Raw genomic sequence first — 16,209 nt, forward strand, 5'->3', positions numbered from 1 at the left:
GAGAAAGTTGGCTACTTTTCCAAGTTCACCCACCTATGAGACCTATAAAGTCATTCCGGTAGTGGCTCAAATAGCCACTACAGAGATAAAAGATATACATTAGATAATTAACTCATGCATTCCTCCCCATCCTTCTGCAAATTTATGATAGTGGTGAATCTTTTACAGTCCACTACTCAAAGTGATGATAAAATGCTTCAAAGTGAAACTAATCCATGGACAAAAACTAAGGCCTATTCAGAAAATATTGCAGCAGGAAAGTGACCTGTTCAGCTGATGAAAGGCTATGGCCAAACTCATCAAAACTTTTCACATGCATCAGTAGGGCACAAATAGCCATCAAAACTTGAGAAAGTTGGCTCCTTTGGCTACTTTTCCAAGTTCACCCACCTATGAGACCTATAAAGTCATTCCGGAAGTGGCTCAAATAGCCACTACAGAGATAAAAGATATATATTAGATAATTAACTCATGCATTCCTTCCCATCCTTTTGCAAATTTATGATAGTGGTGAATCTTTTACAGTCCACTACCTTACACATGCTACATGGTAGTCCAAGAAACATAAAAAAATATGAATCATGAGATTACTGCATGTGAATTGGGCAGAACGACATGGGATGTGGAGTCCTAACCAGAGTGACAGGCACTGGTGGACTCTCACCACACAAGATCTTCAGAGAATGACGACACGTAATAGCTCGAAAATTTTCACACAAACACCTGAGACTCAGCTTCTTGAGCCCTAATTGGTACCATCCTTCATGTTAACTTACAAAATTAACCCCTAAAGACTGCAAATAGACCTATATGATATGAAAAAGGATTAATATCCACAGAGATGACCAAGAACAACTACATTTATAAACCGACCCGGTTCCTTTGTAGGCCATCACAAGAATGATGAACTTATTCTTTAGAAAGGACACCACAATCTGATAAAATAGCCTCTCTTATGTGGTAAACTAATTCTGAAATTTTATGCACACTGTCCCTCACCCAGCTGAAACAGAGCCCATAATTGATTCATGCTCCAGTCGACCACTGTACTTGCATATGTTTCTGTGTAGAGACAAGAGAGCAGTTTTTTTCCTGAAGATAATCTCATCTTATGTTGCAGCAGATTGCTGATAACTGGTGTAGCATTTTGAGCAGATCAACTTGTTCATTAAAATTGAAAAGATCAACATGAGACATACCTCTTTTTGGCATGGAAAAGAAAATCTGGTGCTATGTGAACATTTAAGAAATTTCAGAATGGATGAAGGTTTAACTCAAGTGGAAATAAAGGTGAGCTAAGTTACAGTTATGAGCATTCCCAACATATGTGTTGTTCATTCGATGAGACTTCTTCTGGGTGCAATCCAAAATTTATGATTGAAAGATTTCACATAATTGAAAAGTTCCAAAACTAGTTGTAGTGATTAAAGAAACAACAAAAATGTTAGGGAAAATAAAGACGATATAGAAAGAAAGAAGTTCTTCTGATGAAAGGAATGCATATTGATCTGTGCTCCATGCAAACATGTTCTCAAATTGCTCGCGAATAGGATGTCTACATGAATCTTTTGCCGCCATTGAGAACTGTAAAGCGCCAAAGAACCTGCAATCCATTAATAAAACTTGACTAATGATAACATAATAGATAATGTAAGGGAATCAATGTAAATCAGGATCAAAGCTGCACAACCTGAGCTACTGAGAGCTAGAGGTTAACTTACTCTTTTTGTCCAGTCACTTCAACATAGAAAAGGGCAGCCAACTTGAAATTTCAATGTACTCTCAAAATCATCTCACAAGTGGAATGAGCAAGTACTCTGCATAAAAGAGCTGCAAACAACAGAAGATATAATGCGTCCAACTGTAGAAAACATATTCCACTTCTTAATGATAGTTTGCAACCAAAGCAACAAAAGCATCAACTGTTTGTTTTATGCAATTACCAATGTTAAGATGTTTTTTGATAAAAGGAGATACAAATCCAAAAGCAGAACCTAAAACCATAGTCAAGTAACAGTTCCAAACATCTGACAGTTTACCTTCCAAATAAACATGTAAAAAGATGTTATTGCAGCTTTACTCATAAGGTCAAGGGATCTAGCACGTTTCCAGAGGATTGAAGCAAGGACTGCATGGCCCAAAACCTGCAAAGCCAATAAGGTTCTTATTGACAAATAAAATTTCAAGCAGATTCCACCCCACCTCCACCCTCTTTCTAACTTTGTGAAAAAAAAAAAAAAACCAAAGAAACAGAATAGAACACTACCCAAAGTTATAATTATAGAACCTAATTATAACTTTGGGTGGGGTATAGATTTGAATGTTGACAAGAATATCAGAAACCTTCCGAAACATTATTACAACAATTTCATGATTGAATAACAGCAATTAAGAATCAGATTTCTAATTATCTTGAGGAATAATGAGCTTTTTTTAATTAGTGATTGCAGAAAAAATTGATGCAAGGCAAGCTATTGTGCATTTAAGTAACTTGTTTGATATGACTGGTGTAACCATCAATCTGTTCAATGATACCTACAACATGCTTCCCATGGTGACTGCGTTCATGAATTATCGTCAATTGCCCTTTTAACAACTGAAATTTGATTGTGAAACAAAATAAAATTTTGGGTTAATGAATGACCACAAGGCGGAAAAGAAGGCATAACATCAAAAGCAAGCAAAGAAATCAATTGTGGCATATAACACAATAGACTAACTGCATACTAATTCCAAATTGGTCACTTACAGTTACAAACTTGCTCCATATGCAGGATGAAGTGGCTCCAATCACCATAGCGACACTATAAGCCATCTCAAGGAGGTACACACAAATCCAAAACACCTACAAAAAGACGAAATAATCAGGATAATGAACAAAAATTATCTAAAATTAAACGAACGATTAATATTCTTTGTTAGGATACCCGTTTCTGACCCAGCCGAACACTGAAAGATCGAATGCCATAGATACGATCTCCTTCAATATCAGGTATATCCTGCATAAGATCAATATTGCATTCCAGAAATGAACCATGTTTATGGTATTATAGAGAGTAACATCATGAAATTTTTTAGCTAATATTAACAAGTAACAAAGCAGATAATGATCAAGAAGAAATCAAAGGTACAGTATATTTTTAGCAAAAAATTATACACCCCAATGTTATGGCATGCTGCATCAACACATTTATTTGGAGAGTATATGATAAAGATGGACAACAGATGTTCCTTTTTCCCTTTACCCCATGAATTTTCTATTAAGCTTCATATCTAAGATCTAATCAACTTTCTTCAATAGTAAATGTTCTGCAGTATGGAGCCACCGTTGCCTCATCAACATGTCATGTACCTGCTACCCTCTGGGAAAGGCCTATAGCAGATGCCATCAGGACTTGTTGGCATCAATACGCTATATAAAAGTTGAACAAATTCAAGTCCATGTAATGCATCATGAAAGAGACCAGGTTATCACAAATGAATTAACTTTAATACAAATATGTCAAATGCCAAAACCCAACTAAAAAAATTGCAATTCTAATGTATTAATTTCTAACTAACCCAGTTGATTCTTTCCAAGATTATTGTCTGTCGGGTTTTTCATCTTTAAACTATTCAGGGATATCCAACCTAATGTTTTACATGGAAGAATAAAAAGAAATTACCTTGAACAATGCAATAACAACAGAGAAGAAGCTCATGAATGCAGTTGCAAATATCAAAGGCCTCGAAAAGCTGACTGATCTTCGGAAGACAAATGTCTGGGACATTAATGATATATTATACATCAGTGAGATGAAATTGAAATCAAGCATTCTGCTTATGAAAAGACAATAGTAACAATAAAAAATTAATGTGCATGCTATATTCATGCCAGTACCTGGAAAATATAAATGTCCTACCTGCATGTGCAAGAAAAAGGCAAGTTGAACAACCACAGCACGCACTGCCAAAATGCAGACTGCTGCAACAACTGCAAATCTCTTCCATCTTAAAAATGGCAGCTGTAACAATCAGAATTAAGGTCATCACGATGCCAAAAAAATTATGCTAAGAGACGCCATCATTTTTGTGTCTTGCATATCCAAATTTCATTGTCATGCCATACATATTTCTTTAGCATAAATAAAAAAATTAAAAAACCAATTAAAAATTTTGTTTCGGTAGAAAAATGCCCTCAGTCATGAATGTGCATCTGCTTAAGCATAAAACTCTACATGTGCACTGGGCTTTCGTAAGTTGAACAATAACAAAAGTAAAGTATGTAAGATATAAGAATGAATGGGCCTATTACATCTACCGTGAAATCTTTGTTAAAATGTAGTAAGCTCCCCCTGACCCATGGTGTAAAGTACAGCATGTTGAAAGCAAGAAAGCAAATTAAAGATTTTGACAAAAACATGCTTGTTTTTTGGGAAGTCAAAAGTGTCAAAACAACCATTTGATTTAGTATTACGTACTCACACATATAACTTTCATCAAGAGTTCTTCCATCAAATTTATGATGCCACCACATTAAAGATATTAATGTGTGCCGCCAAATAGATGGTTTACAGGACCAATTCAAGGTAGATATGAAATATGTTCCATACATATTAATTTAACATTTGGCTTCTAATGTAGTTCAGCCACCAGAAGCAACAAAGGTTAGGATTTAGGAAAAACATAGAGAAGAGATAGAAGTGAGAACAAAGATGATAAATAATGCATGTGATATGAATATCAGCGCAAAAGCAAGTAATTAAATCAAAACATCAACTTAGCAACTCCTGACATCACATGAAGCCTCTAAAAGGCTTTAACTTATGACTGATGAGACAAAATGATCATATGTGAACTCAAAGCTCGGTTAAAGTAAACTTTTCTTCAGAAGACATTTATAGAGAGTACCTGAGAATTGAGTCTTAAAAAAAATGAAGCAAACATAAAATTTGAATGACAGATGATAAATTATCTTCCAGAATAGCAGTGAAAACTTAAAACTAAACTAAGCAATTTATAAGCCAAATGTAAAGTTCCCATCTTTTGATTGCAAGATGTTGCTTCTGTTTCACATGCTTGTCTCCAGCAATCTCCTAAATTACAGCATGTACACAAATGCAAAAGTTGTATATCAAGAATCCATCAAACTAGTAATTTGAGTTACAGGTTGAAAAATTGGTTTCAAGTGTCAAAGTTAAATACATTTGATCTTAGAAGAAAAATTAGATGCAAGGCAACTTCTTGATTTAAAAATGATGTGAAGCAGTTTTAAGTTATAAGGTCAAGAAGCTGGGGCCCTAGGACAGACCTAAAGTTGCTCAAATTGGCCTGCCAATATGATATCAAATCATCTAAAATTCCTAGTGTGGTTATTTTCCTATTATGAAGTTTTGGATGCAATAATTGAGGTTGGCTGCGGACAAGGATGCTTTCACATTTTCTTAGACATACATGAAGAACCAAGCTTAGAGTATCTTGCTTTTTTGTCGCTGCTATGCTGTATTTATTTGGCCATAAGAACAGGATCTGCTCATACTTCAATATTGCATTTACTTTTTCCCACACTCACCAAAAGCAAACAAACCCACAAATTTCAGTTAAATGATAAACATGCAAGAAATGCACTAAGCATCCACATAGACACCATATTCTCAAGGAATCATTCAAATTATGTCCTGAGAGCAGCAAGTTTGTAAAAGAAATCAAACTTACATTGACTGAATATGCAGTTCCAAGGATAAAGCTGATGAAAAGAGCCCAAAATAACGGCAGAGAGCCAACAACCCATGCAACACCAAAGCTCTGAAACAAGAGAGTAAAGATTAGAATCTTTCTTTGACAGCTTGGCTACAATAAATATGTTAATTTCCAATTGAAGTATGTCATTGAGAAGCAGCCTCATATTTCGTAGTAAAATTGTCTTCCCTGTTAGAAAAATTAATTAAATCAATCCATCACCACATTTCATTACTTCCGAAAAAATTTCATCAAATTTGGTTCAATGTAGAAAATAATACATGAGTAGATCAAGAAAGAAAATGCAAATGCCATAATGGAACTTTTGTGAAGCTATGGAGATCCCTTACTAGGACTACTTTGTTTACCACAGATTAGAAAAACGACAAAAAGCTACAGAAAGTGGTTCTTTAAAACACATTTGAAATTAAAGTATCTAATTACCATGGCAGCAGAAGTTAATATAACTGCAACTCCAGTTCTCAGTGAATATTCCCCAGATGCTAGAGGGAGATTCGGCTTATTAACCTAAAAGAAACATACCAAATTTATTGTGAATTCCTCCGAGGAACATGTTGAACAAAAAGTGCAATAGTGCGATATATGTTTGACAATATAAAGAATGAAGATACTAGAATTAACAGATAAGACTTAGGGTGACCTTGTTGTGTTATTGAACTCCAGATATAAGGATAAGAGTCCAAGATAACTATTTCCAAATGGTTACCTTGTCTATTTCTATATCATATACTTGATTTAGTCCAACAATGTAAATATTCATGAAAAGTGCAGCAATAACTGCCTGCAAGAGAAGCATAGAGTGAGACAGCAAAATGATACAGTACAAAAAAAAGGCAAAGCACAGTTTCTAATTGAAAATTTTGTTCATGCTATTACCTCCAACAATCCAGTTAGAAATGAAGGAGAAATATCAGTTAAACTCTCAACAGCCAGTAAAGAAACTGAGATTATGCTCGTTATCTGTCAAAGACAATAGTCTCTTATTATGTGTAGCAGTGCTCATGAAAAGAACAGGATGCCAATTGATAAACTAGAAGCAGGATACTTGCAGATAATATGTAGCAATAGGCCAGTAATTCACTTCAAAGATTGTGACTTAACTGTTCCTATGACTGTGTGGGGCCGTGAAAATCTGTAGAAGGCATTTAATGAAGTCAATGCTGATTTCCACCTACTTGCTTCAGACTTGGATCCTGAAGGGTGTCTTGATGCAGCATTAAGATGACTTAATTCATTAGTTCTCCTGTGCACCAACTTTCTGTCAGTGTGTCCAAAGATATGGTTGACAGGACCCCACTTAAGACCTTCAACACTGCATTCCACTGTGATGTTGGATGTTTTTCTGATTAAGTACTGGCTTGGCATATAACAACCTGTCAGGATGAGGAATGTGTCAGACCTATATAAGAAAGTGAAGTATTGACCTAGCAGTGTCAGAACCAATATTCAGTCTCCACAGAAGGATCCAGCAGACCTACACAAAGACATACAACTAAACGAAAGGGCCCAGTGCATAAGAAGACTCCTGCCAATGAAGGAACTTAGACAGGTCAACGCAGGCAGCCATACCCCTGCGAGACTTCTATCCGTGCAACTCTTTTGTTTCATCCTTTCGACAGTTAAACACCATAATACTGCAGCTCAGCTGGAATCCAGACTATACCCAAGTTTGCAAATGAAGCAACCAAAATTTAAGTAGGGCAAGAAGAAGCATGAGAACAGACAAAAATAAGGAATGCAGTTATAGGAAGTAATTAATTGTCAAGATATCTCATTTGGATTGTGCATGATCAACTAAGATGTTTACAGTACAAAAAATACTTTGCATAATTTGTGGCATGGGAGTTAGTAACCACGTAGCAAACATATCAACCTTGAATATTAACTGTCAATATCAAATGACTAGGGAACCAGACACCCTGAGTAATTTGATTTATACTTCAGTCCTGTTAACAAATTAATTTTGCAAAATGAAATTGACATGATTTAACAGAGTCTGGAACCCATGCCAGATGTCACTGACCTCCTCAATGATATCTGGAAAAAATAATTCTCTGTTTTCTTATTGCCACTGGTTTAATTATCTATGAATTTAAACAACATATAAGACCATCTTTCTCGACTCTTCTTAAGAAATAATTAAAACACTTACTTAGCCAGCCTTAGGAAAGTCATCTCAATACTACTCCTTTGATTAGCCCATTTAGTCGTTTGTCTCTCAATATTTTCCTATATTTAACCAGACACCTATGACCGGATGCATTGATAAATGTTGCACACCTAATTAGAGCTGACACATTGTCATATCTGATAAACCAACTGCTCTTAAGCATATAGAGCTAAACTATTCATCAATCTATGCGCTTTGGAATGTAGCCTGATCAAGAATTATGCATTCCTTAACATATTCCAATACTCTTAATACTTTTTAAGAAACTAGCATGACCCAGAATTCAAGGTTCTCTGACTCAGGATGAAACTTCCAACTCAGATTGAAGTCATTAAAGATCTGAATGTTAGCACCATTCAATGAGCAAGTCATCTCAGGCCAACTATGCATCTCTCATTAAAATTGAGAAAATGACATCTCTTTCTAAACTCCTTCACTGAATTAACTAGTCTAACCTGATCTCATTGCTATATTCTCCTTGGTAAATACTTCCTCAAACAAGAGCATCATACCAAACCAAACAAAATGAGAGATACCACATCATTGCCACAATTTCTGTAATACTGCATCAAACGGGAACAAACTAAAGCAGAACATCTCATTTCATACGATAAAAGAAAGGGATCATTGGCAATCATACCAAAAATTAGCATATACACTAGCAAGAATTACTCATGGAATGTCCCCCTTATGTCCTGAATATATTATCTTGATTCAAGATGCTTACGTTATTCTGCATGTTTCTTCTGACGTGCAAACAGCAAAAATCGCCCTAATGAGAATCTCATCATCCAAATCAAATTTGTAGTCTTTAAAGCTTAGGTAGAAAACGCGTCCTGGTTTCTTTTCAAAGCAACTGTTCATCCAATGTTCCTCTATTGAAGAAGCCATTGAAAAACGGGTGAAAATATGTCCTTTTTGAAGCCACTCACGGACTCATAAATAATCAAAGGTAAATCATAACAAAGAACGAAGAAAAGAATCATATAACACTAGAACGATTAGATTCTCGTCTCCGTGTCCGAACCCTCGATAAGCTACACTAGAACGATATCCTTTTACAGAGAAGGTGAGGAGAATAAGCATTGCCTCTTCTTCATGGATGCGAGACTAATCGGAAACATATTAGTCAGAGCTCACCCACTGGAAATCTGTAAATTAGGTCGTACAGAACAGCAAGCACCTGTGAGCACTAACCCAAAAAAAGGCCCACCCACACTACTAGCTAACACAAGCGATCGCCCACTGTTTTTGACCCAAATAATTCTAACATCGGATTCCGAATCTACCAGACATTCCCATCTCGAATCAAGACCATGCTTTCCTGCAGGCAAAAGAACCAATCTTTCCGAGGGTCTCCGTCGATTTTGTGCGCGTACCTCGTCGAGAACAACGTGAGGAGCGGCAAGGAAAGAAGGAAAAGGGCCGGAGAAGAAGCGAGTCCATCGTCCTGCACTCCTCGGCGAATCACGGAGAGCTCGAAGAAAACGAAAAGGTCGAGCTACCGCCGACCGCCAAGTCGAATCTTTTTCCCCCTTCTGCTCGTCGCGAGCGCAGACAAAAGAGCCATAAAGTAGGCAGTGCAGTAAGTACATCTATTTTGCAGAAAAGGACTACAATATTTAACATATTCTCATATTAGTCCTCATTAAAAACATCCATAAAAAAATAAATTTAACTGCTTGACAATAAAAAATTAATACAAATCTATTACTCCATATTAATCCCCCATGAATTACAACAATTGTGTTTGGCCACTAATTTTGGATAAGTATCTCATCATATCATAAACAGTAGCTTATGCCAAGGAAAAGGCTGATGATAGGGTTACTTATAAATAACCAGATGTCAAGGACTTCTACGTAAAATTACATCACTGTACTAAATCGTACGTTAGTCAATTTCTGACAGCAACCGAACACGTACCTGTACTATGATTGGATCAGGATGGCTCCAACGGTGGGTCCCAAAAGCCATTATCAGTGGGTACGTGGGCTTTGAGTTCTACCCGTTCGAGGAATTAAGTGATATTCCAACTAAAAATAATTTAATTACCAAAAAAGTAAATATCAATAAAAAATAATTTTATAGTTCAAATTTCGGTTGTATTATTTGCAAAAGGCGACAAAAAAGGTCAATCGTGAGTCAACGGATTGTTTTATCCCACGGAAAAGGTCAAACCGCTGCATATATAGAAACGATTTGGAGAGGTCAACCACAGCGCTTTCCACTCTCTACTTTTTCTGCCACCCAAATGTTCACCTTGCAGACCTGTGTATATATATCATCCTCCTCCAACGTGTTCTTCGGCTTATAGAAGACCTCGAAACCATGGCTAGACAACTCACCCTCCTCCTCTTCCTCCCCTTCCTTCTCTTCCCCTTGGCAGATTCCCACAACATCACCACCATCCTCGCTAAGTTCCCCGACTTCTCCACCTTCAGCGACCTCCTCACTCGAACTCAGCTAGCCTCCGACATCAACAGCCGCAAGACCATCACCGTCCTTGCCGTCAACAACGGCGCCATCTCGTCGGCCTCCGGCCAGCCCACCGACGTCCTCAAGAAGATCCTCTCCCTGCATGTCGTCCTCGACTACTACGACGGCGACAAGCTCCACAAGCTCCGCAACCGCAGCGCCATCCTCACCACCCTCTTCCAGTCCAGCGGCGTCGCCTCCGGCCGGAGCGGCTTCCTCAACGTGACAGACATGGATAACGGGCAGGTATCGTTCGGCTCCGCCGTGCCGGGGTCGTCGCTCGACGCCAACTTCGTGAAGGTCTTGGCGACCCAGCCCTACAACATTTCGGTCGTCGAGATCAGCAGCGTCATCGTTCCACCCGGCCTCAGCGACGGGGCAGCGCCCATAGCGTCTCCTGCGACGTCGAAGTCAGCAGCGCCATCACTGGCCCCATCGGAGGCTGCAGCGTCCCCGGCTTCCAACGCAAAGTCCCCGTCAGAGGACTCACCGACTTCAGGAGCTCCTGCGACATCTCCGGCAGACGCAATGGCCGCCGATGGCTCACCGGCTGGAGCTCCATCCGACGTCGCCGATGGCCCCACAGGTGAATCCTCGGCCGCTGACGGCCTGGCTGTCGGTGGTGGAGCTGCCGCTGCCATGGGTTTTGCCATATTAGGGTTTCTGTGGATGAGTTAGGAGGGGTCCAGCTCACGTACATGGCAACACATGCATGTTTCTTGCATGGGCTTAGGTCTACAGCTAAAGCAGGCTTGCATTAGAGGCATGACTGAGAGCTCAACTACTAGAGTTGCAGGAAATCAAAATCATCCAACATTACCAACAAATAAGTAAGCACCAAAGGCAAACTCTATGAAAATTTTGTCCCAGAAGATTAAACTATTTCAGATAACATGCTTTGTTCCAAGCAGAATTAAAATGCATAAGGAGAGTAAGAATCTTTACTGGTGACCTATCCTGGCACACAGGGCACAAAATTATTTCATGCTTGAAAACAGCTAATTTGGGCAATCACTTCTATGAAGAAAACCATGTTATGATCCACCATCATCAGATTACTTTGAGAAACCAATAGCATCAAAGAGTCTTACATGAAGGAAAACCTGTGCCAATTTCTATACAATATATATTTCATTCATTAATCAACAATCTGAACACCATTATCTTAAGCCAATTTGAACTACAAAGACTTAACTTTAAACAGGTTAGTTTCTAACAAGGACCAAGATCAGACCAGAATATGAGTAAACAAAAGATGAAGCATCATCAACAAGATCATTCCAACTACATCAACAAGGCTCATGAACTAATGTTTGTCTTCCCATCTGTTTCTTCATCAGTTAAATGCAGACAAGTGTAAGTACCAGCTTTGGCAAATGACTGCAGGTATGGTATCAGCATTATGGGACCAAATATTGACTTAGAACATTCAGAAACAAAACAAAACAACAAAAAATCAAAATGAATGAAACGGTACAAGTCTAGAGCTAAATATTTCATCCGGCATACACCAACCTATGAAATTAACATATATCCACACTAAGTATCAAACTGGTAGAACACATATATTAGAGAACATATCAGCTTAAACCATTCATTAATAATATAATACAAAATTTAAAAGAGCTGCACATTTTAATATCAGCACATGGCCAGACCATTTACCGGTTGATACATACCGGCCCAACTGAAGCAGAGCCATGTTTTCAAATTATCACCTTGAAGATTGCCAAACCTACTCTAAAGCACCACGTTTTCAAATACAGGCAATGGCGCAGCAGAGCACAGCTTATGTCATAAATCAGTAACAGAGGATCTAGATCTGATCTGATAAGCATAGAGTCAGATCTGATATAAAATAGCAAAGGAAATATTTATTTCTGCTCATAAGATTTAGGAGCAGAAATGATGCGAAAACAGATATATTATGATGCAGGTATGATTTTTTAAAAAATCCAAAAGAAATGGAATGAGTGAGTGATTTAGGCAAAAGAAAAGGAATCAGATGAAAATTACTTGTTTGTTTTTCTCATGCCACAGAAATTTGATCAAATAAGACAGGAAGGAGAGTAAAGAAACAGCAGAAAAAGCTAGGACAAAGAAAAATATCAATTACCCACAAATTATATAGCTCGATCCAGAAGGCCCTCACACAATGTATTATACAAAAATACTCGAAATCCATATCAACCTAGGACAAAATACATTCTTGAACTGTCCTTGTTTTAGAAAGTTTGTTACCACATGAGATTATTTGTAAAAACAAACTTCACATAAACAAGTGCCTAAAATCGGGCTAATTACATATTACCTCTTGTAATTAGACCTCTTTAGTATCCAAGTCTCTGGACATAAAAAATTTACATTAGAATCCTTATAATTATGAAAGTGAAACATCTAGCTCCATTTACCATAACGTTGTCGGTTTTATCGACGAAAGCATGAAACGATGGATATTGTGGATGAGGAGAGAGAGTGACGACGACAGGTGAGGCGACGATGCAGATGTCGACGCTCCGCATCAATGCCGATGTAGATACCAACCGGCCCTTTAGCCGCTCTGCATCTACGTCGGCACCGACGTAATTTCCAAGCAGCACCGACACAGATGCAAAGTGTCGACATCTACGTTGTCGCTTTACCTCTCGCCATTACTCTCCCTCCTCATCCACAACAGCCACCCGTGACCCCCAACAACGTCGTTGTCAGCCACCATCGAAAACGTAACTAGGATGTTAAAATTACTTTTTTGTTTATCGTTTTTGTGCTTTCGTCGATAAAACCACTGACTTTATGGTAAATGGAGCTAGATGTTTCACTTTTATAATTATAAGAATTCCAATGTAAATTTTTTAAGCCTAGGGACTAGAATATTAAAGAGATCTAACTACAGGGGGGTAATATGTAATTAGCCCACCTAAAATCTGACTTAAAAGAATAGATATGACTATAGAAAGGGCTCTAAACACTAAATATATATTATGAGATATGATCGAAAAATACCAAAGAAATGCACACGGTTAGACTTTGTTTCACATGAACTTTCCTTAAATATAGACATTTGTGACTTTGCTTCTGGTACGTCAATGAACCCTTGGGATCTTAATGAATCTAATTCCATAACTAACACTTGGACCATCATGATCTGGTGATGGGTTCCATTTAATCATAATGCTCTCTTTCACGTTCTGTTTATGCCCTGTAGAAAAGATCACCAGCCTATCACAAAAACTTAAATTAGGCGATCAGATGCATATGTTCTAGCTGTACATCAAGTAAATTATCAACCAGCAAAGGCCCAATCTTGTGATCTGCATTTTCGGTCTCCTTTTAAGACAAAGTTTCTTTCACATAAATTTGGAATCCCTAATCTGGTTCACCTTGTCAACTTCTATCCTTGTTACATTTGCTATTATCGCTTCCATCAACAATTTATAATTACCCAATACAATTGAATCCAATAGAGTATGAAAAGTGTTTTACCAATAAGGCTGTCCAATGCAAACAAATCTATGAACTTTTCTTGTTTTCTGGAGTAAACAAAAGAAAAAAAAAAGTGGAACAGTGGTTGTGTCATAATTGAGAAGGATAGGTTGGGAAGTTTTGATGCATATCCAACATATGAACAAGGTTCACATTAGTCATAATAATGGAAACCACGGGTTCCAGTACCAATTTGGTAGAAAACAACTATGTTAAAACCAATAGTTGTAAATACAAGTCAGAAATGATCAGATAGATAGTTAGATATCTAACTGGTCTAACCCAGCAAAGGAACATTTGTGTTTTACTTTTATCAATTTTTATTTTTGACATAGATAATAAAGAAATATATGTGTGCAAAAAAAAATTGTTGTGCCATTGGCTTAATTACCATGAAAATAAGTCTAAGTTGAGAAGGGCTCAGAAAGTGATTAATAGGGGAAAAGAATAGAGGATTCAAAGAAGTGACAAAATATGATACATGGATTACAAAGAAATGAGAGTAGAAAAGGTAACAAATAAAGCTGTTTCAACAATACAAGAAATTATGTTCATCATATAAAATGGTTCAATAAATCCTTTCTTGCTTGGAAATATTTAATTCTGTGCATTTGTTTGAGCTTAAACATTATTTACCCAAAAACTAGTCCTATATTTTGGAGACATTGGAGTTCCATTTCTCCTATTTCTCACTCTGAATGAAAAAGGTTTTTTTTTCTTTTCTTACCAATACTCACTCACCCCCTTCCCTCTGTCCAGTCATCCAAGATAACATGATCATGGCACTGTGGCGCCGTCCCTCTTGTGTTTTGACAGTCTTTTGTTCTTCACTCAACTCTGGTGAGAAAGACTGTAACCTTGACCACACCCTCTGATCCAGCTTTGCTCATATGGCATGCTGTCATATGCCTTCTCCAAATTATCTTAGCTTGTAAAGTTAAACCATGGATTTTAATGCAACCAAAGTCCTCAACTCAAAGCATCATCCAATGCCAGTAATTCTTATATATTAACCTAACAGCCTCAAGTGTAGATTTTCTAGAGTCAAATACTACTCAATCTAGGGCAAAGCTTATGGCACAACTTCCAAAATTAGTAACATCATAAAATCCAATCAAAAGTAACATTTAGAACTCAGAAAACTTGATTTCTAATGACTCAACTGTTCTCCCCGACAAAACTATTTGTAGAATAAGAACTGTAGCAATGTTACAGTTCCGAAAGAATACCTACAAAGACCCTAAAACAGATGCTCTATCTAACCATAAAAATTCATTAGGAAGTACCAAAAGGAAATACATAACTGATTCAGCTCATGCTTGACTCAACCAGGACTGCATAAATTTCTGTTTCTACATAAAAATCATTGGACTATACATGAGTGGACTGCATAACAGCATTTAGGCATGCTAACAAATATACCACATCAAGAAAAATGTAAGAACCAAAGAACCGAAAAATATTTTTGTATTAACTGATAAAAGATTTGACAGATTTACAGAGAAAGTTGAGGGCAAACACAGTAGTCATTGTTCTATCTGCAAAGTTTTCGTTCCGTTGCTGTGATTAAATTTTCAATGACATATATGTGGTCAGAATGTCGAGGAATTCATGCCACAAGAAAATGACAAATACATGAACCCTACTTGCATATGGCCATCTAGATGATTCATTTGTATTAGTAAAAAATAATACTGACCTTTTTATAAATGATCGAGAACAGAACATCATCAGAAGACCTTAGGGAAACAAGTAAAACTAGCCAAGGAGAACAGAGAAATATTTAACTTCAGATTGGAATGAGAACTGTTACTCGCATGCCACGAAACAAGCAATCCACCCAATTACAGAATAGTGAAATTTAAAATAACCTTTTAAATACTTGATTCCAGCAAAAAAAATTATCTGAAACAAATTCAGCATCAAGAACAGATTCTGTCTAGGCCCAACTTCAATACATACAAAAACTGATTTGGATTTTGGTTACAAACTTAGTCCCAGGTGTACCTAACATGAATCTTCAACTTTTTCACAGACATCAGAATCTTCAATTTTTTCATGTTTCATGACTAGGATTGGAGAAACTTCATCCAATTTCCCAATTGATCTAACCCATACAAGACAGAAACTACTTCTAATTGAAAACAGTATGTTAATGAAAATAATACAAACTTATATTCAGAGAACATATGCCAGAAGATAAAACCACCAGGCAGCAGGAAATTTCATCATACATAAAGTTGATGATGAGGTGAACAGTAGTAAAAAACAGTATCATTGTATCCTTCAAATTTGGTAGATCATGTGCACTTAGATATAAGACCATGAACATAACATGC

At 37.2% G+C, this 16,209-nt stretch overlaps 2 protein-coding genes across 2 annotated transcripts; one reads left to right on the forward strand and one right to left on the reverse strand.

Annotated features, from left to right (window-relative positions):
• Positions 1–1,370: 1,370 nt before the first annotated feature.
• LOC135632899 (probable homogentisate phytyltransferase 1, chloroplastic) lies at positions 1,371–9,453 on the reverse strand. Its single transcript, XM_065141754.1, has 13 exons — positions 9,289–9,453; positions 6,841–7,112; positions 6,616–6,699; positions 6,446–6,520; positions 6,163–6,246; positions 5,695–5,784; positions 3,903–4,004; positions 3,666–3,761; positions 2,928–2,999; positions 2,750–2,845; positions 2,040–2,144; positions 1,722–1,830; positions 1,371–1,603 (listed from the first exon to the last, which is right to left on the reverse strand). Exons 1-12 carry the CDS (start codon positions 9,353–9,355, stop codon positions 1,789–1,791), a joined length of 1,185 nt encoding a protein of 394 aa, XP_064997826.1. The 5' UTR covers positions 9,356–9,453; the 3' UTR covers positions 1,371–1,603; positions 1,722–1,788.
• Positions 9,454–10,240: 787 nt separating this feature from the next.
• On the forward strand, positions 10,241–11,065 carry LOC103980125 (fasciclin-like arabinogalactan protein 14). The gene has a single exon (XM_018823265.2). It carries the CDS (start codon positions 10,241–10,243, stop codon positions 11,063–11,065), a length of 825 nt encoding a protein of 274 aa, XP_018678810.2.
• Positions 11,066–16,209: the final 5,144 nt, after the last annotated feature.

Source organism: Musa acuminata, chromosome BXJ3-3 (genome assembly GCF_036884655.1).
Source record: "Musa acuminata AAA Group cultivar baxijiao chromosome BXJ3-3, Cavendish_Baxijiao_AAA, whole genome shotgun sequence".
Classification (NCBI taxonomy): domain Eukaryota; kingdom Viridiplantae; phylum Streptophyta; class Magnoliopsida; order Zingiberales; family Musaceae; genus Musa; species Musa acuminata.